Raw genomic sequence first — 27,754 nt, forward strand, 5'->3', positions numbered from 1 at the left:
GGTTGCCACCGATGCCCACGAGGGAACAGGCGAGAGACAGATCGAAAGGGGCACTCCTGATTTTCGCAAGCGATTGGGAACGGGGAGGACACAATAATCTGGGACGAAATTATATTCTAATTACCAAGGACGCCACCGAATCTCGTTCTCCTTCCTAATTTCTCCTCCTCCATACTCCACCTCAGATCCTCTGGAGTAGGGGTTCGATTCGGTGATCACGGGGTGCTCCGGAATTCGAGACATTGTCGAGAAAATCTCCTGATGAGAGAGGAGAGGACGGGGTAGATTTGCAGAAGCCGGCTGCTCCGACGACTGCTCATCGAAGCCCAGTCTATAATTACGCGTAAGTGTTGCGCTCGTCTCGGGGGGTCATAAAACGAAGCCAGTTCCCAAGCGAAGCTCTCCCCTTGAAGTATTCCGCTCATTAGCAAAATCTCGTTTCTGCTCATGCCGTCCCCCACCCCATTCAACGACCATTCACTCGACCATTCGCACATCGAAGGTGGGCCACGGGACTCGATCTTGCGGGGAGAACTGAATTGTGTTGCCGACTTGGACCTCGGTGCCGCGCACACTGAGCGCAGCGTAAGTCCAAGCACAGCGTGAACTCGAGCGCAGCTCAAACTTGGGTGCATGGTGAATTAGAGCGCATAGCGGATCTGTGCGCAGCGTCTACCTATCGACTGGATGAAGACTCCGAGAGTCGAAAGCAGAGGCCCGACATCTGAGGTGCTGCTCGGCTCTTGCAATTTCACCGGACCTTAGTTCAAACGAAGTCGTGCGAATCCGAGCTGGAATCTACGTCGCACTAATATTTGCCACGTGCTCTGAATTACTTGCGCTCAAGTTCACCGTGCGGTAGGAGCACCGCGCGGTCGCTTCGGACCCCGTGGATGACGGTGGTGTCTCGTCTCTGGAAGTTTGACTCCTCTTGAACTAAAAATTCTGCCCAAGCGCGATGCTTCCGTCTTCCGTTATATTTTACTTCATCTCCTCGATCTTGGCTTCTCGTCTTGCATGGAGCCATCACGAAATCTAATTACAGATTCTGATTGAATTTTGTTTTTACTCCTGATCAGAACGGAATATCACGGGGAGCATTTCTCCCCGGGGTCGTGAGCCCTGAATGAGGAGCTATTTCCCCGTAAGTGGGCAGATCACGATCGCGACTCAATACTTTGAAGCAATGACGTTTTCGGGCCGACATGCAGACCTTGCGAGGGCTGTATGATTTGACGCTTGGAGGGAAACTCCCCCGGTACGACAGGGTGCTCCCAACAAACTTGTACTCCTCCCCGAGCATACACCGCCCGATTGCCAAGATGTCGGGAATGTCCGTGAGCGGCTTCTCTCGGGCCCTACCGACTCAACAACGCGTTGTGGTAGACAAGTCGTTCCTTACTCGGAATAGCGCTTCTCCGTCACCGACGAATGGTGCAGAGATTCGACCACCGCTGGTAAGGAGAATTCCTACCAAATTACTCGAGCGGATCATTCAATGATTCCTGGCGATCGCGATCTCTTCATTGTCACGTGAAAATGAGATGAATGAGCGACAGTCGAGTATGTACGGGTCGATAAGCTGGAGATCTGTTGCCTTCTTTGATTGTGAAATTCTCGCCTGGACGCGTCGGATTACTCAATTTCTTCTCAGGGAGTCACCATCCACTGTATTCTTACCGCTGCAGAGCTTTCTCCCCGAGGTGAAGTCAGGGCTTATACTTCCGTCTCCAGTCTGGGAACGACCAGAGACTGCTCCGTGATGAGGCAATACGACGTCTGAGAGTTGGACGCAGGACCTCTCCTGATTGGCAGTCTCCAAGAATCCCCTATACTCCCGCTCGGAAAGGAAGGAAATATTCCACATCGATTCCCCGTAAGATGTTTTCAAACTCTACGCGGACTCATGAACAGCGTCTAAGACATTGCGTAATTCCTCCTAAGGATTTGGCAGGCTTAAATCAAATCGTTCGTCTGCCACCAACGACAAAACATTTCACACCTCGAGTTCCAGATATCTTACAATGTGAGGATTTCCTCCTCTTCTGCGTCACATGGAACACGGCCTCCGAGAATACGTATGGACCGGGCAGAATGAATCGGGACTTGCCGGGACCTTTCAAGGGTTCAGATGGGCCAGCAGAGAAAGTGTCGGCGCTGATCTCGATGATTCCGGCTCACAGAGCGGCGCTCGCAGAAATCCCCGCCATCTCCCCTGAAGTCTCACGTCCGAAAACACGATCCTTCCCGTTTCATCCCGCGAGCCACGGCGGACTCGGTTAATCGTCGAGGGAATTCTCCCTCATGCTCACTCCTGGAATGACACCCATTGAGTGATGAGTCCTCGTTAGCAGTCTCCGCCGCTTCTCGTATACGGGGATTATCCCGACAGTAGCGGCGCGGCGTCCTCAGCGAAGGCCGGCATGGGAAGAGAAAAAAACTCCTCGTATTTTCCAAGGCTGCCTCTTCTCTGATTGTGTTCCTCCCCCTCTCCGGCGGTGGCGGCAGCAGCAGGCCGCCGTCATCTCTGCAACGCCGCGCCGTCTGTCTCCTAGAAGAACTCCGCCTTATCTCCGTTTTCTTCGTTTCCGATTTTTTCTTCGTGCCAATCGAATTAGTGTTGATTTTTGATTCGCGTCAGGGACGGCGGCGCGGCGCCTGTTCTCCCTTCCGCGCCGTGCAATCGCAGCAGTCGCACCAGCAGTCGACCTATTTTTTGATTGATCCTTCGATCGATCGCAGTCGGGGGATGGATGGATAGATGGATGGCTGGCTGGCTAGCTGGCTGCTTCTTTGATCGATCAATTGAGTGATTGGTTCACAGGTTCGGGATGGTCAGGATTGAGTGTTGCACCGCCTCGCTCCCTCATATGGTGGACAGACTGCTATAAGAAAGATGACAATCTCTTCGAGGGTCGGCATATCCAAAGTCTGCTTGGAGTCCCGAGCGGGGGTACAACAATTTCATTGAAAGAAGAGCTCAGATTGTACCACTTGCGAATATTCCGCAAGTATAATCTGATAGGGTTAATAAGAAGTAGGGCGGTAGGGCTGCTTCTCGGTTTCCCGTTTACTCGGCGGAGACGTATCGAATGAAAGGGATGAATCTTGATGCCGTAGAAACTCGCATCCGAGGACTCGTGCGTTCGGTTCCAGCGGTCATAGGCACTCTGAGGAACAAACACTGCCGAATATGTCGTGCATCGAGAGAGATATCCGCCGATCGGGAGAACATCTCAGTGCCCAGTGTATGGAGGGAACGCGAAAAAAGAAAAGAAAAAGAATCTTAAGGGAAGTTCGAGGGATTCCCGGATGTTTCGCCGATTATGTCTTACAAATCTCTCTCTTCAGATGAGCCGCTCGAAGATTGCCATCGGGAATGCGGAGGGAGTGGAAGAGAGATCCGACACTCCGATTGTAATACAAAAACGAACCGGCTTACTACCTCATGATCTGAGTTTCGGATGGTGCGGTACACGGAACCGAACCTCTCTAAACCTTTGGCTGATCATTCGATCAGTGGCCAGATCAAGTCATGCTCTACGGAATACTCGGGTAGACGCAGACTCTACTCCTCAAAGACCTATCATCCTTCAAAAGCAACGTCTCTTCAGAGATTATCCGAAAAACGAGAGCGTTCTTCGCGCTACGCAATCAGAGCAGTTGAACACAGCCGCGAAAAGGCGACGGGCTTCGCTAGTCTTCCATATTGGGAAGCGTCCTCTGAAGAGTTCGAGGTCGCCTCGCCAGATGATCGAGGCCTCATCCTGACTCGTTTAGCGTCTGACCCCTAACACGAAACGAACGTTCCGCAAGCCAACCCATAAAACTCAGACATCATGGAGTTTCGCGGTGCTCCCTAACTTCATTTTCCTTGGGATGCGGATCATCCCTATAATCTGCACTCGATCGCGACGAGGCCACATGGCCAGAAGTCCCATCATGCGACATTTGTCACTGACGACTGGATTGATGCGCTCAGGCGCAGAGTACAAGATGCAGAAGGAAAAGGAAAATGCCGAGAGAGTTGTGCAAGACGAAACAAGTCAGTCTGACACCCGTGATGCTGACGATTTGGGAGATGGAAAGAAATGAAACTCAAATGTGATGACAGCGCACTTTCCTCCTCGTGCCCCCTGCTACAGCGCTCATTCCGCTCTTCCCGTTCTCCTTGGAATCTCCCAGTTCTTTCCTCGAGCCCTCTCTTCAATACTCCCGCATTGTTCCTCCTCTCTCGATCCTCGACCCTCTGTATCCCTCCGTTTCGGCCCCCCTTCCCTCGTCCGTTTCCATTCCTCTCCCAAAAGCCGTTTCTTCTGCTTTCACTCTCTGCTTTCTATGCTTCGCTTCCTCCTAACTTTTTCCCCGTCTCTCCATGCTCAGCTTCCACTACTCGTTCTCCGCTCGGCTGTTTCCACAGTATGTACTAAGCAAGCACAGAGACAAACGCAGGGCTATAGCGTCGTTTGACTTTTCCCTCCTCCTGAGTCCTTCTCGGTTCGTCTGTCGCTGTTACGTCCGTCTTCCTCTTGTCAGCCAGCTCACTAGCAAGTGAGAACGGAAGAGAAGGCGAGAGAATCGAGGGGAGAAGGGAACGACTGGGACTGGGAACGAGGAAGAGAAGGTTTCGTTTGGCGCTAACTCGGTTAGTTGTCCGTCAGTCCGTCAGTCAGTAAGCCGGTCGGTCGGTCGGCCCATGCATCCGTCCATCCGTCTTGACGATGGCTCGCATCCAGAAGTTCCCGACGACAACAGCTAGCACCAGTGGTGGTGGCGGCGGCAGCAGCAGTTGTAGTTGTTGTGTGTTGAAGAGCTGCTAAACGCATGGCAACGCTTCTTTCTGTTTTTCTTACATCTCACACGCTGTCTAGACTCTCCCCGGCGCAAACATTCAAGAAACGAATAGAACAGCCAGACATACGGAGACCTTGGTCTTCCTCTCAACACGACTTTTCCGAATCAGGGAAAACGCAAAAGAATTATTACCTCGTCCCAGCCGATGGGAGAAGCGGTCGAAAGAAACTCTCGTTAGCAAGAGAGAATTTTTTTTCCCTTGGTAAATCATTGAGCGACGTACTCGATCCCGATCCCAGGAGGAGTGGGCGATGATCCGTATGTCGACGACGTAGGGATGCAACGCAAAATATGAAATAAGCTCGAGGACAATGCGGAAAAACGAGGGAGCCGTGTAAACCCATCGAGACGAAGCCGTGGAAGCGAAATCTCAGCGGAACAATCGGTGGAGACAAGAAGAAAATTCTGCAACGCGAGATGAATTGCAGGGAAGAGTCCTGGGCAGTTGCAAGCGCAGAGATGCTCGCCATAGAGAATGGGAGCAGAATGGAACCGCGATTCATTATTCAGAGTCGGAGAGAGAGTTCAACTGCATTCGTCATGAACTTCAGAAAAATGGATGCCACTCAGAGGAAGACGAAGAGCATTGTACGCCTCCGAAGTCGATCTCGAGAAAGCCCGGTGTCGAAACAATTCTGATGGCAGGCAGCGGAACTCAAAGTCCGACGGGAGGCTGCCACTTACGTCGCGGATCCGAGCGAATTCCCCAACGCTGTCCCTTTTTGAAACAGACCGGACCGCCCGAGTGAGGCTCGCTAAGATGAGCTTCAATCAGAAAAAACTCAGGAGGTTGGAATCTTGAAGATTACGAACAGTGCCGGGACATTCGGTCTTTTAATTCGGTGCCGATGGTTCGGGATCATTCCGAAAACTTGGGGCCGAGACTCCGACCGAGCTAGAATGTAGCCAGAGGCGAACTGAGGATCATCCCCGGCCGGGCAATGATTCCCCGTTCAATTCAACCATGTACTTTCTTTGCCTTCCTATCAGGAAAGTCGATGATAGAATCTTATCATGAGTCGAGCGCAAATAACTCCCTGATTCTGCATACCCCCCTCGAAACATTCCGATGGATGATTGTTCTGCTCGTCGTGAAGCTGTTTCAGTATGAAGCGATCGTCTCGACAAGGCGGCTACCTCGCGAATCACGCGTGATACTGCGCTAGAGCTGCAATTTTCGGGGAAGACCTAGTCCGCCGTCGGGCAGAGAGCGAAGGTCTGTCTGGAATGTCTTCCCGAGGCGGAAAGAGGTAGGGCATCTCGTTTGAAGATGAGCTTTGTCTTCAAAGCTAGGCAGGAGCGTTGAGGTCTTTTCGCAACGAGAAGAAACGCGCAGGCCATCATGTATTTTGTATTTATCTCATCGCAACAAGGACCCCACAATCGGATGATCGGCAACGAAGGCGGAGAGATTTATCCTCTCGGCAGGCTGTACAGACAGATCCGAATACAATCATCCCCAATCATCGCTGCCGTTGCACAGCGAAGATTTCCCGCACTCGGGGAACGCTGTTGTAAGACCATCGTCGCTGATTAGCTTTGGGCGCGACGAATCCGCAACAATGAATTACATTAGCCAAGCCGATTAAGACAGATGATCTGCGATCTGGAGTGCTCGTTTTGCTCACAAAACATCGCCATGCTGTCGCGAAATGAAGTCCGGTAATTATAGCGAGCAGTGAGCTTGTTCAGAGAACGCATGCATACGCTTGTATCGCAAAAGTGCAAGTAGGCCATTCTCGAATAATATGTTTCATCTTCGTGAGGAGAGCACTGAGATTCACTCGCGAGCTACAGGGCAGCGCTCTCCAGCATCGATGTTGCGAGCGAGGTGCACTCCTTCGAGCCCGCAATTCCAAGAGCCGATCGAGTGATCCCTGCAGAGTCGCGAATGTCTCCCACGGAACCAATTAGCTCCCAAGACTCTTGTCCAGATCAATGGCTGCGGCAACACGATCCGACTGCGAGGTAGCGTGGAGGAGGGTGTAACTTCTGCTGCGTTTCCAGGTAGGTATATACCCTATAATCCCGCCTGTAGCGAACGTTCCTACTTTCGAAAATGTGTCTGAATAGAATACTGGGCAGCGACGTCCACGGATAGCGAAACCCGCACTGAAGGTCTCTTCCAGATTCTCAGAATTTCATTGATGAAAGACCCCGCACACCGCGAAAGTCTCGAACGGGGAACTTTGCCCGTATGGAACGTTGCGAGAGACGATTCCAAGAGACGTAGAAAACATCACGCACATTCTGATTTCGGTGGGAATGTGGGAACAATGAGGCGGATCTCTTGCATGGAATTCGACACCTCAGGCTACCTAATTCAGTTCACGAATAAAAACGGAGCCTCATCTCATGAAGCTTCTCAATAGAATCAGCCTAAGGGATCGAAGCGCAGTGACGCGGAGCTCGAAAAATTGAGATGGCTTAGTCAAAAATGTTTTGATTTCGCTGGCTCGGCTGAAGCCATTCAAGCATAATTTCGCACCGAATGCCGAGCCTCGTCATTCTGGCGTTTCGGAGGAGGCTTCTGGATTTTCCAGAAATCGTCAAGAGACATCCACTTGCCCCCCTCGATTCCCAAAGCTTGCTCGAGAGTTTTCCCTATGCGGGTGATAGCTGAGAGGTTAGCGCTTAGCGGCCGCGCGCCATGCGAACGCCGCCATGCATCGTCGGGGGTGCCGAGTTCGACGCCCGAGGCCGGCCGAAATTTTTCATAGAGGAACTGTGGTCCTATACTCAGAAACAAGGCCTACGTATAAGTGGAGAGGTCACAAAAAATAATTGCGCCCATGCTGGATTCTTCCCCCGCCGCTGCTGAGGTAGTAGCGTGAGAAATCATCGGAAGAATTCACTTCAACTTGCCATTTTCCAGCCGTTGCGAGCAAGAGGCGTATCGCCTACAAGATTGAACGCAAACTGGAGGTAATCGAGCATTACAAGTCATTCGGAATGTCGTTAACAGAGCTCAAGTTCGACGTCTCCAAAAGCATGATGAGCGATTGGAGGAAAAAGAAGCAATTTTCAAGATTATCTCGAAAAGTCGTCGTTCGCTGCGCAAAGGCTCTCCGAAACACCCGGAAGTTGAGAAACGAGTTCTGCAGTGGATCATCGAGTAAAGATCATCAAACAGAGCCGTGCAAGTACGCGATACCCGCCAAAGAGCCATCGATGAAGCTAACCTCGCCGGACACAGTGGATTCAAAGCCTTATCTGAGTGGGCCAAGAAATTCATGAACCGTCTTGGTCTCAGTATGAGAACAGTGACCAGCGTCGCTCAACCTTTACCTCCGGACGCCGTGGTCAAGGTGGCAGATTTTCGACGATTCGTAGCAGGAGAGTCTCCCGAAATATCGTCCGATAACATCGGAAACATGGACGAAGAGCCAGTCCCGTTTGACATGTGCTTCTGACGAACAGTGAATCCCAAGGGTTCCGACAGTGTCCGAATCGATTCCACGGGACATGAAAAAAGTAACCTCACTGTTGTACTTGCCGTCATAACTTCAGGTGAAGAGTTGAGACCGATGCTGATCTTCAGAAAGAAATTAATGCCGAAGGTTACATTCCCCCCTGGTGTTATAATCAAGGTCAACCCGAAAGGAGGGATGACGGAGTCCATCATGATAGAGTGGATAAATGAAGTGTGGAAACAGCGGCGCTCTTCCACTTCGGATCCCTTGTCAAGTCCATACTGCTTATGGATTCCGCCAGAGCTCACCGGACAGACAGAGTGCGAGCGGAACTTAAGCCTCGCTCGAGAATCGCCGTGATTCCTGGCGGGCTACCCCGATTCTGCCAACTGCTCGACCTGTCAGTGAATAAGTCTTCAAAAGACGATCTGAGAGTCCCTTGTAAGGACAGGATGTCGAATGGAAGCCTAGCAGAATATATAAAGAGCGGTCGCAGGAAAGCGATGACTTACGACGGCGTCAGGGCACAAATCGTTCAAGACGCCTTTGCAAAAGTTTCGATTGCCACTGTGAAACGTCGATTCAGGAAAGCCTCGGAAGATGGGAATTCCCAAGATTATGACGCTGAGTCCGGGACAGACGGAGAGGATAATCGGAAGGATATCCAAGGAAACATGCATCAAAATGAGAGCGAATCTGATGTCGACAATCATATCTTTGATAGCGCGGAAGTGATACGAGCAGCCCTCGATGATGTCAACTTTGAATTCAATTGAATTGAATTGAATCTCCAAGTCTGTCACCAATGTCCTGGACCTTGCTTTCACAGATAGATCACGCTGACCATGGTGCTATGCATCTTATGCTAGATGCCCCGGATATGTTTTTTTGTTCGCTTCCGCGCACCGCGACCATTCCAGCGAAAAGAGCGCTTCTTTAAAGGAAGATCGATGTGCATGAATCAGGCAGAAATTAGAGACTTATACATGCTTACGTATCCGACCCGATCGAAGCAGTACTCTGACTTCGCTTTGTGTTAGGCTCATTGTCCACGGCGTCCGCTGCAGACGGGATTCTTATCGACTAAGTTTCTCCCCCGTGAAATCCGCTATCTATTGAGTTCACAGTCTCTGGAGTCTGGAGTTATTCATCTGAACGATTCGCTATCTGTGGAGCTTCGTTGACGGAGACTTCGAAGAGGTTCGATGTCACCGACAATCGAAATCCGAAAGGTTTCGTACCTTCAAGCCTCTTTACTGAGAAAATTCCATATCCCCAACGTTCTGAATGCGCGAGATTTTAGGGTACTCGAATTTCGTAGGTTCCTGTTTTTTTCGGGAAAACTAAAAGCTTCCCATTCCTCGCGTTTTCGCTCTCGATAGACCGGAGTGATTTCAGCCGAGCTCGCTCGCTTGAGTTGAAAACAATGTACCTCGGAGAAAGGAGAGCCTACCCCAGCCCGAGTGGAGACCGTCTCTCTGTAAATGCTCAAGGCTTCCGGGATGGGATGATGGATGGCGTTGCGATGTTGCGGCATACTCCGGCGGGCTTTGTCCAAAACAATGGTGCGATCTGCAGAACACTTGATCATGCGGAGCGTACGTCAGAGGCCATCGGATACAGCTAGACAAACAACCCGGAGCTAGAATAGAGAATCTATAGCAGGAGGAAATAGTGTTCGAGCCCCATGCGTGCTTCTTGAGTCCGTCATTCCAGATGATGAATCTCGAATGGGCATGCAAACTCCGACTGTCCGAGAGATGCGCACTTCCGATTTCATGGGGGACTACAGTCCCCGGATGACAAAGGCTCGATCTACTGCATTCGATCGCATCGTCCAGAGGCAGATCCCAGAGGAGCTCGGGGTTTGCGGAGATAAAACGGAGTCGATACACTCACTCAGTCGGTCTCTGATCGAGGTTTGCCGCCACGATGACGTTTATATTGATGTTCGGACCGAGGGCGGATCTTCCGTTAGGCTGTGAGTCGAAACAATGATGAATTGCGTTCCGGGTCCGCTTCCCGGCCTCTGCGTCGCGTTGTCTCCGGTTCCCTTAACTCTGGGGAATTCAAAACTCAGACAGGCGGACAGAGAACGACGCCGACCTCATTCATCCGAAATCCCCATGTTGAGGCTCATCTGCCGCGGGCTTTTCCAGGTATGCGGCGACCAGAGATTTCATGTTGTTGAAGTTCGATCTCAATCCAGCCCTCCCACGAGAGGTGTCTGACGGACGGATGCGGCAAAAGTCAGTCCTCGATGGGAGGCATCGCATCGACTGACGAAGCTGGGCAGCCGGATGCGGTTGACTCAATGGTTTAATATCAGTATCTAGGTCGGTTCCTGCAGAAGGATTCTCGCGTAAGGGTCTCTTTTCCGGCTCTCGAGCTGATGGAGTTCGGGAAAGTTTCTTCCGACCCTCTATAGCCCAGGGATGTATCGTTCGACGCCTCAGAATTTCTCGCAATGATTCTACTGCGAACTTCTCGTTCTCGAGGGACTCGTCTCACCGACTATCCGCGTTCAGATTGGATGGGACCCACTGATTTGATTCGGAACGTACCGGATGTACCTAATACGGCTCATAGAACAATTTTTCCTTGTGAACTTTCTTTTTGAAATACGAGGAGGACAAAAAATTTCCCGGAAGGATCATACATGCCTTCAACCTCTTCGCACATGCGACTTCAGGATACTGGGAGGACATCGCTCTCACCGAAACAGATTCGCCGTGGACCGGAGGATTTCCCCGAGGAGGGTTTTATTTTCCAGGACTTAGCTGAAAACACCCCCTCTGATGAACATCGGTCCTATAGGGTCTCGGAACGGCGACCACGTAACCGAGTTCGGGAATGACACAGGCTCACTGAGGAGAACGACCCTAGGAAACTGGGGAGGTTATTATGGAGAACTTCATTGAAACAACCGGGGGAGCCGAGTTTCGAAAGCGTGAGCCTTGATGAGATTGAAGGCTTCCTCTTGGAGAAAGTGAGCGACATTTAGTGCAGCCTGCCACTATTTGGTCTCTGGCATTGCGTTTCTCCTCGGCCCCTCTCACTTTTCACATTCTCCTCTCGCTTCATCGTCTTCGAAGCGCTAGCAGCAGCAGCAGTTCCATTCTCCTTCCGTCACTGAAGAGGGAAAAAGCAGGAGCCAACGAACCCTCATGCGGGACAGGGCAAGCGGCAGCCGGGTTCGCTCCGAGAGGACTCGACTCGGAAGACGTTCGCCAGAGGGCGCCTAGGTGAGCAAATGGCTGGACGGACGGAAAGCAAGAAAGAAACAGCTTTTCAGCGATTGTAGCAGCAGCAGCGGTAGGAAAAGAGGAAAGAAAGAGAGCTGCGAGGGCACCGTGACCAGAGGAGGAAGCGAACGAAAATACGGAGGGCAACACGGGGCAATGAGGAGCCGGCCGAAGAACAAGACGGAAACCACGCGATACAGACTGAGGATTCTCGATGAACTTCTCCTCGTTTCTCCTACCTCGGCTCTCTGGGTCACCCTTTTCCCGTTTCAGCACCGACACCAACAGTGGGTCAAAGTGCCGATCCGGACGCTGGTCCCAGCCGTCGCTGACCTGTTCTCCTAGCGAAACGTGCACGCAACGATCGATTTGCTCGCATCATAAAAAATTCGGACGGAAAGATCCAGAAGCGGAGAAAATAGAATATGCCCTGAAGGAAGGCCACTGTCGCCAACAGATCGGGAGTTGGAGAGATCGCCAATCGCGATCATCCCAGCTTCTCTGGATTGTCGGATTATTCCTCGATCAAGGAGAGGGGCATCGATTCGAATTCTATGGTGGACGTACGCAGGCACCACACGCACATGTCCTCTTTCCTGCGCGAAAGTCATCTTCTCCCTCGACGTTCACTTCAGAAGACTCCTCAATGGAAGCCTGCTCCCTGAAAGCTGGCGGCCCACTCGTTTTCGAGTTTGAAGGATGGAGCAGTTATTCAAATAATAATCCCAAGATCGGGTTTTTGATTCATCTATTCATTGAAGCGTCGGATCTTAAGTGCGAATGCGATGCCTGCCGTCGGCGATAAGACACCAGAGCCAAGTTGAAAGGGATATGAGCATTAAACAGCCCCCCCATGCGCCAGCCAGCCAAACAGCCTCGCTCTTGTTGCCGGCTTCCACGTTCTCGCCAGAAAAGCGAAATCCGTCGAAAAGACGGATCGCTCCACCTATCCCGGCTGCCAGACGTAACGGATTGTTCCGATCCTCGTGCATGACCGTCTGCAACTTATCCTGTTTGATAAGTCGTCTTCCATGATTTTCCTTTTTGATATCTCCGCCTGCTCCCTCGAGCCTTTCTTAATCCATTCCCGTATTTATATACGGCAGTAATGTATACAACCAGAGTACAAGTCCAAAATTAACTTGCCTCCAATGGAGCTCCTCCATTCCGAGTGAGATCTCTTGGCGTTCCATGGACTTCCCGCGTTCCCTCCCCTCCTCTTCTGGGCTCTCTCGGTGATTTTGGTTCCCTATCTCGTTATAAGCGGGGGAGGCTCGTCATTCATCGATGGATGATTCTCGGATACGGATTCCTCCGATCTCAAGCGAAGGCTTAGCGAGTGTTCGACTGGGACAGCTCCGGTCGGCGCAGAGCGGGCAGCCGACCGGCGAGCGGGCGCGGAAAATGGAAAGCGGGGAATATAATAATTGATGAAGTCCTTATGAGCTCGATCTAGTCGGTCCCGTCGGATAAACTAACGAAACCCTGGATCGAGATTATTCCTGCGGATGAATAGTCGGGACTCGGGGGCAGAGGAAAGACAAATTCCGACCGTGCGACACTGGAGCTTCTTCTGATCACAGTCGTGATCACGAGGTTCAATGCTGAAAAAAAATCCTGAACATAAGTGACAGAGGTCGACAGGGGACCAAACGGCTGCCAAATTGAAAACAATTCACTCTCAACCATCGGACGGCTTCGGGGTTTTCCGACTCGATAGGACCCTTCCCTGGCTGGAGGATTGAGCCAGAGCTCTCAAGGTCTCCGAATACCGGACGGGAGTTATGGATCGTGATCACAGGCTTCGCATCCGATCCTCATCGGGTCCACGTTCCGAGGGCGGTGTGAAGTTGGCGACGGGCCGTGGTGCGGGGAGGAATTTACCAGTCGCTTCGGGAACTTGCATAAATTCATGCTTTCCGATGGGAGCGCGGCACTTCATTTCCATAAGGATGTGTCGCGATCCTGCACGTCGCGGCGGCAACGTGCATCGGTCGCATCCTGCTCCCTCCTTTTGTATCTGTCTATCAATGCACATTGAAAATTGAGTGCGCCGCTCAAGCGCTATCGGCTGCAAGCTTTTGTTTGTCTAAATAAGGACAAGTGCGCTCCTTTGAAATGCTTAGATAGTGCTTGATAAACATTGTTCCCGAATCGAGCTGCGACACGTCACGTCGAACTATTGCGGAAAGCGAGCTTTGCTTCTCGAATCGCGTCCTGTCCTTCTGCGGCCGTATTGAGTGGAGTTGTCTCCCTCGAGGGTGTTCCTGAATACTTTCCATGACCGACCTGTCTTTCGCACGTTGATCCTTGCGTCGCCTACATACTCAGAGCACTACAGATGCGTGCTTTATTTGTAAAACATTGGAGCATGCGATTGATACCGCAATGATAGCCTCCGTTCAATACCACTTCCCAGGCAGCATTTGCAGTGTATCAATCGATTGCGGTCGGATTTCTCATAAGCAAATGCCATCAATCTCCGACGTGACACTGCAAAGTCGAGTGCCGGAGAAGATACTTCTGCGGCGTGACCGGCCCCCGAAAAAAAGCGCGCACCTTCGAACAATCTGCTGTGAGTCTTTATGTCTACCTGGATTCTTCGCGGAGCTGCCAGATCTGAGCCCACAAAGCTGAGATTCGAATTTCGAGACCCTCACAGGATTCGTCGCGGAAAGTTTGAAAAAAAACACTCCCTGAAAAAAAAAACACACAGGAACACTCCCTGAAATACCCACGGAATCACACGGGGAAACGGAGACGGGAAGACACGAGAGAACATCTACGAAAATACTCAAGAAAAGCACAGCCGGGACTGCTGTGCGTCCTGTCCGTCCGGATGCCGTGTTCCGACGGAAGCAGTGCGCCGGGGGAAGCGGCTTCCCCTGGAATGACATGCATTTTCCGCGGGGGTGGACCGGCCCGCTCCGGGCGTCAGTGCTCTGCGGGTTCCGACACTCACCCGGGCCGTCAAATTCTATTTCTGAATGTCTTTTGCTCACGATGAAAATCAGAGCGAGCCCTACGCCAACTTGAGGCCCTCGACGCGAGGGCCACCGATCGTGCGGGAGTCCGTCATAGACTACCCCATGCGCGGGGAATACTGGGATTCGAGCGCTGGGATTCCGGATTCGGCAAGAGCAGCAGTTTGTCCAAGCTTCCGCTTTCAAATAGCTCTGCAAGGCGTGCTGGAACGCAACCGACCGTCGAGATCGTCGAACGGTAAGCGCGTTTCGCTCCCCGAATGCGATTGCGCGAGACTTCTCCTCCACGACGCCGCTTACTCCGATAGTTCTCTACATGATGAGACAGCGCTCCAGCGATGGTTTTACAGTACGGCAGTACGGTCAGGCTTTCCTTCAGGGTCTCTCCGAAGATTTCCATCCGAGTTTCCGTCAGGGATACCGCTGAGAGTTCCGTCGGAGAGGCTCAATCCTAGCCACCGCGGAGAATGCGCGAGTCCCTGTCTAATGCGGCTACATACGGTCTCGAGGGTACGTGGGACAGCACGGCACGCGGCGCCTCCGCGGAGGTTCTGGAGACCTGGGCGGCGTGATTCAGCCCAAGGAAATCATGAAGAGTCAGGACGACGCTTTTAATTTTGCGCATCCAGTCTCGAGTTTCTCTCTGAAGCCGTCAAGCTCCGCCACGGTCGCGCTTCCGAGTGCTACAGCGGAAGATCTCGTCTCCGATTCCCCATAGCGCCGAAATGAACAATACTCCCGGGCGGTCGGAGGGCGCAACCAAAAAGACACCGCAGCCATCCGGGAAAGACTCAAATGTGCCTTTCCCGAATGCGGGAGAGAATCGGAAGAAGAAGATGACAGGGCTTCGGGTCCCTGGGAAGGCCGCACTAGCTCGCTGTGGAGGAAGGGAAAAGCTCAATTTTCTTCTTAGTTCCGTTTATTCAGCCTCAGCTTCATCATCTCAATTCTTGAATCATAATCGCCATGATAATCATCATGTTCATCTTCATCGTCAGTCATCATCAGTTATGTCATTTCTATCATCTTCATCATGTTAACTAATAATGCAATGTCTCTTGAATCTTTAATCATTTCGTTAGTGTCAATAATTCGTAATCTTATTAATATTAATATCATCATAGTAGGTAATATGTAGAGTGAAATAGCTGCAAACGCGAAGTGGAATCAATGTGTACGGGGATCGTCGAATCCGACGCTGCTCATCTCAATATTCGGAGACGAACCCGTATTGAGAACGAATCTGCTCGCTTCTAGAAACTGCCCCAAGTTCCGACTCTAATCTGAGTCGGGCGGTATGGGAAGTTCCACCGTTTCTGCTCGTTCCAACATAGTGCTGGTGGAGCGGGAATCCTGCTGTATCTTTTCACGGAGTGTCTCGAAATATCGAACCCTCGATCCAATTCCGATCGGCAGTACCGGTGATTCGCGTACGATGAGAGCTGCCGACTGTCAACCTTAACAACCAACGCCGAAAACCGACATCTGAGGAAGGGCCCCGCGCTTGACTCGAGAGGGAAAATATGATGTCGGTCGCAAGTATAATGGCACGGAAGGTTGAAGTCGTCACGTCACGTGGGATCGACCAACTTGATGTTTCTTTCTGCAGCTGCGGCCGCGAAGCGCCCATCTCAAGCGCTAGCTTTAGCCGCAGATAGTCGTTTTCCGCTTTCCGCCCCTACTTAGGACATCGGCTATACCTCGTCACCTTTAAAATATATTTCTCTAGGTATATACAGCCTTCGCGCCCGGCTGGATCGACAGAGTCGTCTCCAACGCGATGTCGGATGTATGCCGCGACTCGAGAGCGTCATTCGGTCTGCCTGCTTGCCCGCATGCCGTCTCGTGCCTGCTCAAGTCCATACGCTGCACGGCAGAATCCCCGAATCGTCTGGAGGTTTTCCTCCCGCCTACGAAGGCGATATGGCCTTTTCGTAAAACCGCTGATCTGTTGAGCCGATTGGAGGGACATTTTCTCGCAATCATATGGCCGTCGCCTCTTCTAAATGACTCACGGAGTGATCAGCTCGTTCCTACACGAATGTTTGTATGAGATTTCGCCCGCCCTTATTCGTAGACTCTCGAGAGCAAGTAGCTTCATTTGTTAGCTTGTGTATGCAAACTACCTACGTGTGAGCGTGCGTGCGAGCGAGCTAGCGTGTGTATGTTTGTCCGCATGTTCGAGTGGATTGTATGTATTCTGACGGAACTGCGAGCAAGCTTGCCAGCAAGCGAGCGAGCGAGCGGAAAAGACTGGCCGGCTGGACAAGATGTACTCCTGAGTGGTCTAAGTGGACTGGCCAGCAGGTAGGCCAGCCGGGTCGGCCGACGGACGGCAGGATTAGATTAGTTTAACAACGAGCCCCACAGCCAACACCGCAGGCCATCGGTTCTCGAGTCGGCTGGAGTGGAATAGTTTGGGTCTCGGTCTGAGCAGGATAGGAAGACAAATGAACGTAGCCGACGACGGACAGCGAGTCGGATGGACCGGAGCGAAGTTCAATCAAGATGTTATCAACATTTACCACAACATCTTCCGAAAGCTGCTCCGGCACGGGCAAGACGCGGCGTTAACTCGGCGCCGGGCGTATCCGGGGCTGCGTCTCGATGTCCCACGCAAGAAGTTCGACCGGCTCGATCTCGCCCGCCTCTCAAGCCGTGGCGTCCGCGCGCGTAGTATGAGCTGCCAATGAAGTTTTATTGGATGCTATCTGAACGTCGAACACGTCTCTCGACGACGGGCCCCCACTACGGAACTAAGTGATATAGCAGCGCGCACTCGAGATACGCGTAGAACCACTTTGCCGTAGGTACGAATTTACAAACGAGGCGATTGCTTGAATGCTTGCCAGACGATCCCAAGGCCAACTCCCATCCAGTGCCCTTGCCTGAGCGAGAGCTCTGCCATGAGACCGCGAATCTCGATGAGAAATAGCAGTGGAGGACACTCATAGTCCATCGCCTGACGAGGGAAGCTTCGTCATGGTGAGGTCCCGATCCTCGACGCCTGATCTCGACGAGCATATTCAGACGCTCAGCGGAGCAGTCCCTTCGCTGCAACATTCGAGCTCTCCCTCTGTATCTCTTCCTATAACGAGCTCAGATTTTCGAGGGAAAAACTGTTTGCAACGAACAGCATCGCGAGTCGAACGAGCCAAATGACGATTCTGAACAAGTTCGCCAGATCGACCGTGCGACCGCAGTTCCGACTCGTAAATTGTGGAATTTCCGGTGGAGTTGAAAGAGTCAGTGCGTGACGTTGCCACTGTGCCTCGGTGCTCGCTCACGCGACTCGTCGGGAGCTCTTCTCTATATATTTTCGGCGACTGCGGCGCGTTCCGAACTTATTCTTCATATCGACTCTTTTTTCGCAGCGGAGCTATTCCCGGAAGCATGCCTTTCGATCTGACATGGTGTCCGAGCTGCTAAGAACATGTCACTCCAATCTCCAGGAGGAGTCACTGTTAGTGGAGCATTATTCGTCGACTCTTCCTCCACGGACTACGGCGAGGATGATTACAAGGTTTAGTCAGTTTGGATTGCGGCCAACCGCGGCCTAACAAGTTAATATCGACGTGCGGATACCTAGGAATGAGCTTGAATATTCGACAAAAGTCTGACGAATGTCACGGTGCATCAGTTTGCCCTGCGGCTTTCAGCTGCAAGCCTCTCGTCTCATAGACATCTTTTCTACCGGGCAGTCACCATCTTCATCCCACGACGGAAGTCTCTCAGTCAGTAGTTTCATTAAAATGCTGCACTATAATCAACCTCGTCATTGTCGTCTCCATTATTCATCAAGACCCTATCGTCACGTGTAATCACCTGCATGACGGGATCTATGCGAGCCCTCCTCGGACATGGTATGATAGACACACGACTAGGCCGACTTCCGGCGTGATTCCTATTACCGTACCTAACAATTCAAATATCCGTGTTTCTCGGAACGAACGGATTGGGATAGCCGCGCGTTCCGACCTAAAAAAGCTGCTCGTCAGAAGTTGCTCTTAAATAAAGTTTGTCGATGAGAGACGGACTGCGACGGGCGGTCTCGAGCAGAGTTTCCACCCGCGCCGATTCTGAATATCTTATCCAGCGACTACAATTCCTGCCTCCGGCAATCACCGTGCTCCCGGTGTACTCGTTTTGTTGCACTCCAGCTCTGACAAAAGCTGAAACCTTCTGCTGATTCGTGCGGATGCGATGTGATAGAGGTCTGCGTTGGGTTCCCTGTGTAGTGTGATACTGTTTTCAGGAATCGGTGCGGAGAAAAGAGTCGACGCGGACGAGACGTCACGAGTCACGTTGAGATGTGCAATTGTACCGCTCATCCAGCGGGAGGAGAAGGTCGTCCTTATTCCCCATGCCTGTCACCGAATACCTTGATGTGTGGCTGAGCGGTGCAGTGAGTGTTCATGAGTGGAATCGTCATAGACATGTGAATGAGTGAGTGAGTGAGCCTGTGGGTGTGTGTGTCATTGTTAGCGTGTGCTCTACCTCATGAACATCTTCGATGTCTCTAACTAGCTATACGGGATCCAGAAGAAAATTCGCAAACTCAACTAGTATCTCCCTCTCCTTAGCATCTCGGCACTGTAGACTGTATTCGTAGATCGACCGACCGACTACAAGATTCTCTCGAAAACTCTCTTTCTCTCTCTCGAATCTAGTCATTTCGACCCAGTTTACCTCATCGAAACGGCTCGTCGAATTGATTCATGTTGATCGTCATCGTAAAAAGAGCGATCAACCAGTCAATCTCCATGATTTGTATCAGTGGCGCTTCTTGTTTTCGTAGGTACTGAGTACGTACGACTTATTGTAGTAATAGTTTAGGTACTTTACCGAGTCGCTCGATGTTTCGTCTCGAAACGAGCAACTCGACGACTCTATTACACTCAACTCTCATGTCTCTCATTTTGAGACGGGAACCGTCGCCTATCGAAAAGCTTTACTCAGTTTGAGGAGCTGTGGGGAGACGAACTCTCTGAGAGCCCTACATTCACACTAGCAGAGTGAACCCTCCAAATCCTCGGATGCCGGCTCCCTGGACCGCCGACGAACAGCCAGCGATTCAAGTGAGTCGTATCGATGTATTGGGACCGGAAAATTGAGTATTAGTATTTTTTCAGAAGTGTCAGCCGAACAGCCAGCCCGGTCGAGAGAAACTTTCCGTTTCGGGAAACGGACGAAACGAAACTACGAAAGTCCTCGAGTCGTCGGAATGCGGCACATGAGGGACCCGAGGAGGAAGCTGCAGGACTCGGACCTCTCGAAATTTCAATACTCGGGTCCCCTAATGAGTTGATATCCGCCCCCGCAGTCTGTCGACGCTGATCTTCCCGAATGTATGATCGAGAAGGTTGAGAAATGTCCGTTGACTGCATTCCTCTTTCAATCGGGCGGGACGATCGCTTGAGATATTCCCTCTCGCCACACCGGAGGCAGCTCGGTCCGAGTTCTTCGTCGAGATGCGACGGAGCGAGTGCGTCCGCAACGAATCGCGAAGCCCGATCCCGGGCTAGACCGTTCGGATAATTCGAGATACTCGCCATGAGTACCGCGATCCTCGATCAATAATTTCGGTGATTCGGAGAACTCCGCCAGAGCCAACAAATATTTTTCGGGAGCCACTACTTCACAGGACTAATTGCGGATCGGAAACTCGAACATAGTATCATATTAGGTCAGAGTCTGGATTGAGGGCTCAGCGCTTCACGATAATGATAATAATAATTGAAGAAGGCGAGACAATCGAGTCCAGGCTTTCTAAATGGATACGGAGCACCATTGCTGAAAAGACGGATTTGCATTCACAAATGAGTATGTGGGCAAGTATGAGTGAGTCGATCGTTGATTATGTACAATATTTAAAAGTATGTCACATTCTATGAGGTCACCCCATCTCGATCTCTGATATATCTGTTTTTTTTTATACTGTGATGTATGCGTCCTAGTGTACAAGAATTCATGAATATCGGGTAGAGCTTCTGTTTCTGTGTTCTGTCATTGTGGAGCTGTTTAATTTGAGATTCCCACAGCCTGTCGTTCCCGGCATTGGTTCTCTACAGAAGTTCCAATGCATCGTCCGTCTTGTGGAAAACTCTGTCACGTATTGTTCGCTTCGATTTTTATTCCTTCGTTCCAGGAGATATACAATGCTTCGGGGAACACAATATCATATTATTTAATGTTGTAGCTGCTTCGAGAATCGACATCGATAGCTGTCCGGACATAATTCCGTGTTGATGATATTCTCCCCGATATCCTAGGTTGTTTCATGAACGAATGAAGCATCACGACTCGGTGGATCCTCTCCTTCCTTGTTTCCATGTTTTTTCTCCGCCCTCTTTGTCATTCAGTCCTATGTGTTCTGAGTGTGCTTCCTGCGTTGAGTCCGAGTCGGTATCGGCATCGAGTTTTTTTTCCCGAGGAATGAGTATCAATCAGCGACAGGTGACTCTGTGTGTCTTTCGGTCCCATCCGCTTCGTCGGATGCTCCGATCGGAGTCTCATTCACGGGACTTAATGTTGCAGCTTGATCCTCCGAGAGAGTCAGCCTGGATTCGATGCAGTTGCCTCGACATCTCGTTCGAGCTGATGATCCGAAAACTGACTTCAAGCTTTCACTTGCCTTTATTATTGAACGTCACGTAGACACAAGCAGCCGATAATCAGCGTCGTTGTGATCACGGACTCCATAGCAGACGTATTCAATAAATAAAGGTCTCCCATCACTTCTCGATCGCACGGGCAGGAGCTCGGTATGAGTCCGCGTTGCTGTAGTTCATAAAATGACAACTCCGATACAATCGTGCTCACGAAAAACGGAAACGCAATAGGGAGCCGGAGAGTACGTTTTCTCAGAATTGAGGAGCATTAACGCGCCATGAAGCAATTCTATCGTAAACGACACGCTCGGATCATGTCACTCAATCTCTATGAAGTGGCCTTGTCACACAGGGTGAACAATGGAAGGAGTGCCTCAGTCTGATCCCGCGATTCCTCCTCATAGGGTCGAGCTCCTTCTACATCCAGCAAAACCAAGTGGCAGCGACAGCGACTGCCTTTTTCTGATCGAGGGTTTCCAGACTCTGTCTGTGTGTCATTTCATTCTGATAGAGCTTGAATAGCCCGAGTTTCAAAAGCCGGAACAAGTTTCCAGGTCGAACCAACTCGGAGGTCGGGCTCGAGAACAGGCTACCAGAGAATAGCTGCACAGCGAAGATTAGGTTCAAGTACAATAAGGTACAATCATTATCGAGACAATGATAATAATAATAATATCATGGATGGATGGTTCGATGGATGGATGGATCGGACATCTAACAAGTAAATCGTTGAAGATCCCTGTTCCGGGCATTACGCGGGAAGTGTGGAATCCTAGTATCTGATGGGACTGATCTCCACGAAAAAGCTACGAGCTAGGGATTTGGGTATCCCTCGGAGGGCGGGGAGGGGTAGGCATCTGCATCCCTTTCAAGGATCGTGACATCTAACGAGCACCATGTGGAAATGTTGGATTGAGAACGGGGTACATTGGGGAGTAGTGTGGAGGAGGGGTAGATTCCCATATATGGGTATCAATCGAAAACAAATCATCGAATTCAACAACTCCAAAGTCGTTCTAAACAGGCTCAATCGATTCTCCTCCGGAACTCCGGCAGATATTCCAGGAGTTCGATGCTCAAAACGAATGATGAGGTGAGATATAACATTGATGACTGCTGAACATGAGGAAGTAGATGGAAGTGGTTGCAACTACATTATCGCACTTGGACATATCGCAAGGGGTGAATAATGACGGAAGAACATGTCCTGCAGCAGGACTCAAGTGAGCGGTTTCCAGCGATTGGATACATATAATCTCCTTTCGCGTACGACAGTCTTCTGAGGCTGACGTCACAAGAGGGTCCTGTGGTGGAGCAGACTCTCGACTCTATCGTCACGTGGTCTTTCGTCGATGAGAAGCCATCGATCTGCTTCATCGATATCGGGACCATAGTGATCATTTGTATGGCGGTATCGAGTTCGGGTCACGACTCGTGGGATCTATGAGAAACACGAACATTTCCGAGGAGGACCTTGAGATTACTCCGAGGAGGTAATCAGAAGCGTGTCAACTTTGAAGATCGGAGCTTGCCAAGCACATTCAGCTGCCATATGAATTGAGCCAAGTCGCTGGCTGGGAGGGAGGGCCCTTGCACTAGTCTGAGCCGGAGTCGGAGCCCGTCTGAGCTCTGCTCCAGCGTGACCCAGACCGAGCAGGTCAGCGCGAGCCGGCTGACCGGTGCCCCGCCGCAGATTGCTGCGGTTTGTTGAGTCAACGGATTGTCAGACCACGGCCTCAATCCCAGCGGAATCATCTCCGTCATCAACTTCATCGGCTCCCGTCTCAGCGGCCACAAATCGAAAGAAGCGGTTCGGGGAACCCATATATACCGCCGTGACTTCTATCCGACGTTCTTCCATATCTCCCGGCGGAGAAAAGTAATCTAGGACTCTCATCTATCTATCCAATGAATTACGTATCTATCCGTTCGACCATCGTCCCCGGAGCGATCATCGTAGATTCCGCTCACGCGGATCGTAACCGTTCGACCGAGTATTGTTTAAGTTCCATATCACTTTTTCCTCCGAAAAAACAGCTTTCTCGGAAGGGGAATTCTCTGTTCCTCAGTGCTCCCCTCGTCAAGTCGTGTCCGCTGATAGATTTGTTTTCCGTGTCCGTAGCTGCTTGTGTTTGTCTGAATGTATATGTGTGTGGGTGTATGTATGCATTTCAAATGTATTATTGACTCGTGCCGGGATGCGTCTGGTTCTCAGCTTAATACATTGGCTGTTTACAAAACCAGTCTTGAGTCACCGAGTTGTAGATGTGCGTGACATGTCTCTTTCTCGCATGAGTAGGTTCGTCTCGCGTCTTCTCCGTCGAAGAAGCCTGAAGAGGGTGTTTATTTCAAGTTTTGTGTGTGAACGCGAATGTTGTGACGGTGTTGGAATCTCGACCCGCCGACCTCGACCCACATCTGCATCCGACTATCCTCGAATCCATTCGAGTCTATACTGCCGTGAACGTAGCTACCTATCCATCTATAATCAATCGTAATCAATAATATATATTAATAGATACCATCATAAATCACTTGAGACATTTTGTTCTTCTTACTCGATATCTAACATTTAGAGCTCAACCGGCTTATGAAATTCTTCTTCATTCCTATTAACGGAGAGGATTGAAACGTGCGAACAGAGGTTGAGAAAATGCTTGCTTCGGATCTCTTTGTTTTTCTGAATACCTTCAGGGTACGTCAGTTCGTATTCTCTGCTTTCATTCACTTGCTGTAGAGTTCCAGCTTCTGCACCCCATGTTTTAAAATGAATAGAACTGTTTCGTTTCTTTCTCGCTTCCTTTCGCTCTCAATGGATTCCGGAGAAGATCATTTTGAAATATTGACAAGGGCGTTGCTCCGTGAAGGCACTCTTCCGCTGCTCTCTCTGTACTTCTCTTACGTTCCCTCTCTCTCTACTTAACTCGGCTTATTTCCATAGTTGCTTATTGTTAATAATGAACAAACCGACTGTTCAACGTCCCCCAGTTCCAGTTGTCATCCAGGCTCTCATTGGCCGTGTTGGAGACCGCGTTTCAAAATCCGGAGACGCTCCCGAATTAGCCTGAGACCTATTCCCGAGCGAGAGTTCGAGCGATTCTCTGCGAACGTATGTCAGTGAGTCTTTGGAAGGATTCCATTAACATTCATCGGCTCCGGCTAGAATCGAGGGTAGGCTGTGTACTGATGTGTAACTGCTTCCGGCGATTTCGATGTTTTGCTCTGAACCGCGCCTCTCTCTTCCTCTCTTTGCTGGTGAGTGTTGTCAGCTGCGCCTCGAGACGGACGATTCTCGGAATCGTTCAGATCACCGCTCGATACACTTGGGCCTTCGATAAGACGACACCTATGTATGTCTTCTCTCACCGGGAACGAAGGGGGAGGGGGACGAACCGGAGAACGTTGAGCACTATTTGAGCCATCGTTGAAGAACACGATGAGGGCAATTGAGCTGTTGGCTTGACAGAAGCCTCGTCCCATGCGATCGTCGTCTGATCGGCTGAACGGTCCGCCAAGGTAAGGTGAGGACCACACATTCCCGTCCTTACGGCTCGCCGAGGCGCTTCTCCGTTTTCTGTTTAAGCTGTCATTTCTTACTGTCTGAACTACCGCCTGTGTTTCCTGATTTATTCATGTGTCTATTTTCATCATCCTTTTCCCTGCTGCTGCATCGTCGTCAAAATCACCGGGATGGGGTGACGATTGTTTGAGACCGTACATGCCCCGCCAATCAGACTCCGACGGAATGACGGTATAAGTCTGTTGTGGTGATTATAATGTTCACGGGAATGGATTTTCCTCTTGTTGTTGCTGTTGTTGTTCTCTCCATTGTTCTCGCTTCAAGAGTGGCTGTGGTTGTGGAGGTTCTCTTGTGGTCTACCGTCGTCCTTCAGGCGGTGGACTTCTTGTGCATTGAGATCACCTTGTCCTGGTCTACAAACTGGAAGATGTGCGGAGCGTCCAGCAGTATACCCATAGTCCCAGCCGCGGTCACCGCGAAAAAGATGTACAGCTGCAAGCGGTCGATTACCATGGCCACGTATTTCCAATCTTCTCGGATCTGCAACGAAGATGATACATGATCGTCTCAGATCCCAAGGAAAAGGAGGAATATCTATTTCCCTCCAAAGTCGTGACGCTACGTTTCTCCAGCCCGAACCGATTTTCGAGAGTGCTGCTCTCCTAGACCGACGTCAATCCGGCGAGAGCCCAGGGCAGACGCGGTCCCCCTCAATATGTCCCGCACTGAACACGATGTTAACTTAGGCATCACCTAATTTAGGACCGAATCGGTCAGGAAATGAGACAACAAGCAGCGCTCCTCAGCTCTTGTCGTTCTTCGCTGCTCCCTCTCGGCGGCTCTAGGTATCAGATTGAGGCGAACGACCATGGCAAGGAGAAGACGGCTCGTTAGGCTGAGCCGGGAGGAGGGTAGGAAGGACGACGATGGGAGGAAGAACGACGTTAGGCTTAGCCAGTAAGTGGCTAATGCCGCAGCCGCCTCCTTGATCTCGCTAGTTGGCCAAGCTTTTCTGGTTCGGGCGAATTCGACCACTTGCATGGTGGCTGGACGAAAACTCGACCAGATGGCAGCGAAAGGGGAAAGCCCGGACGGGGGGAAGAGGAAATACAGAGCAAGTACAAGGGGAAATATCCGAGGACAGGACTTAATGCTTCGGAACGACGTCCTCGTACGCTTTCAGCGGTCATTGAGCGCGGAGGGTTTCCTCTACAGGAACCGATACCCCCCCTCACCGAGTATCTGGATGCTAAGTCCTAAGACGAGGGATCGCGTTGGAACTCACCTGAACATATTCATCTTCGCAACGTAGGTGCTCAGCGATGAAATCGATGGCTTCGGTGGCACGGAGCGCATCGGGACACAGGTAGACCAGATCTGTCTGTACAGACTCTGTTTGGGCTTGGTTAGCGTTCTCGGTTGCTGACGCGGCATTATTCGGTGACGCGACTTCGTTCGCCTTGTCCCGATTTTGCATACAGTTCGGGTGGTGAACTTCTGTGTGGACTTCGGCCAGCTCGAAGTCGGTCACTTTATTCGCCTTGATATTGCATTGCGGACGAAAATGGTGGTGGTGTACACCCAAGCCCGGCATATCCATCATCCATCTGCGGACAGAGTCAAAGGAATTAGTCAGGTACGGAGGACTTCTATCTCGATTGTAATCCGAAGCCAATTGATTTCTTGTGTGCGGTATCAATGCCACAGGCTGTCTCCCGTGGACATTCTTCTCGTAATTTCCCGAATGCCAGCGATGAATCCGGCTCAATTGGGCTTGAGTCGGAGTAGAGTTACTGTAATCGGAGGGAATGTTCTTGGTCCGCATATTTCACGCATCGCAGTAAAGAATGCGCTGAGCCTCGGCGCGAAACACGTATCCAGTATGCAACGTACACGGGGGAGCTGCACACACAGCGTACAGTATACTGACGGTGCTGTATAACAAGTTATACAACAAAAGAGGTTGCTATGGATGCCTGAAGGAAGAAGGACCAACTGGAGGTTGGAAACCGGGAAGATCAGGGCTAGGGGACAGGAGGAATTGTGGACGTCGTTTGTGTACAGTCGTAAACAGCGATGTCGACAAAGGACCGCTCGCCGAAACTTGCTTCCATCCGCCTGAATGGGTGGCCAGGCTGGCAGCCATCGTCCTTGTTTTCGACGTTGTTGTCGTCGTCATCGACGTTCCCACTTTGTAAACAGTTGTACCGTCTCGCTCATACCGAGTAGCACTCCGGAAACAAACCAGCGGCCGACTCTTCCAGGCAGGAGGCGAATTTCCGTAACCTATCCTCGCCGCTCCGAAGTCGGAGCCCTGACTTGGCCAGCTGATCATCTAAGAAACTCTGATAGCTGATCACCGGTAAAAAGCTCGCTGACTCGAAGGTCCCATGCTGGATATGTCTGGGAATGAGCCCAAGTGAAGGGAGTTCCTCGCAGAGATTAAGTCATCCAAGAATGAGTGAGGCTGCAGCGTCTGTCTCTTCTCGGGGACGAAAGATATCGATACAAGACACCTTGGGTGAATTCACGGAGCACGAGGCAGGCGCGACAGAGGCCCCAGCGAGACGGTGGCAGCCCGAAATATTCCCCTCGTCCTGAAAGTCATCCCCTCTCGTCGAAGCAGACGCACGCCAGGATTACGTTCTGCGTGGTCCAGCAGGAGAGCACGAAATTGGATCCTAGGAAAAAGAACGACTCGAGATGATACAGCTGCGATAAGCGCCGTGACAAACGACAGGACTAAAAACGATTCGAAAGCACTTGTATATGGGCGGCGATAAAGTACGAGGGGGTCAGCAGTATCAGCTGTTTCGGAGGCCAGAAAAGGTGTATGGCTCGTAGGTCACATCTTGCTTTCGCTGCTTTCATTCGGGGACCATGGCTGTTCGGTCTAGTCAGCAGAGCGAGCAACCGCCCGCTAATGCCCGAGATCTCCTGTGGATTTCCCCCACCGGACGAGGGAAGCACCCAATTCCAGGCGTTACCGGAGGTAGGTCACAGGAAGAATGAGGATACGAGAAGCAACGCCGCCGGCAAACCCAGGCCGAGACGATCGTTTCAGAATCTTAGTTCGGAGAAACACAAAACGTTCGGCTTAGTAGGGAGATCCACCAGTTATGGACCG

The 27,754-nt window shown here is 51.1% G+C and overlaps 1 protein-coding gene across 1 annotated transcript in view; it reads right to left on the reverse strand.

The window, feature by feature from the left end:
- Positions 1 to 24,996: 24,996 nt before the first annotated feature.
- nAChRbeta1 (nicotinic acetylcholine receptor beta1) overlaps positions 24,997 to 27,754 on the reverse strand; it is an 11,441-nt gene continuing 8,683 nt past the window's right edge. Inside the window, exons 6-7 of the mRNA XM_018640388.1 lie at positions 25,913 to 26,234; positions 24,997 to 25,167 (exon numbers count right to left, since the gene is read on the reverse strand). Of these exons, the coding sequence (XP_018495904.1) occupies positions 24,997 to 25,167; positions 25,913 to 26,234 (493 nt within the window). The remainder of the gene's footprint in view (positions 25,168 to 25,912; positions 26,235 to 27,754) is intronic.

Source organism: Galendromus occidentalis, unplaced genomic scaffold, assembly GCF_000255335.2.
Source record: "Galendromus occidentalis unplaced genomic scaffold, Mocc_1.1 scf7180000077484, whole genome shotgun sequence".
Classification (NCBI taxonomy): domain Eukaryota; kingdom Metazoa; phylum Arthropoda; class Arachnida; order Mesostigmata; family Phytoseiidae; genus Galendromus; species Galendromus occidentalis.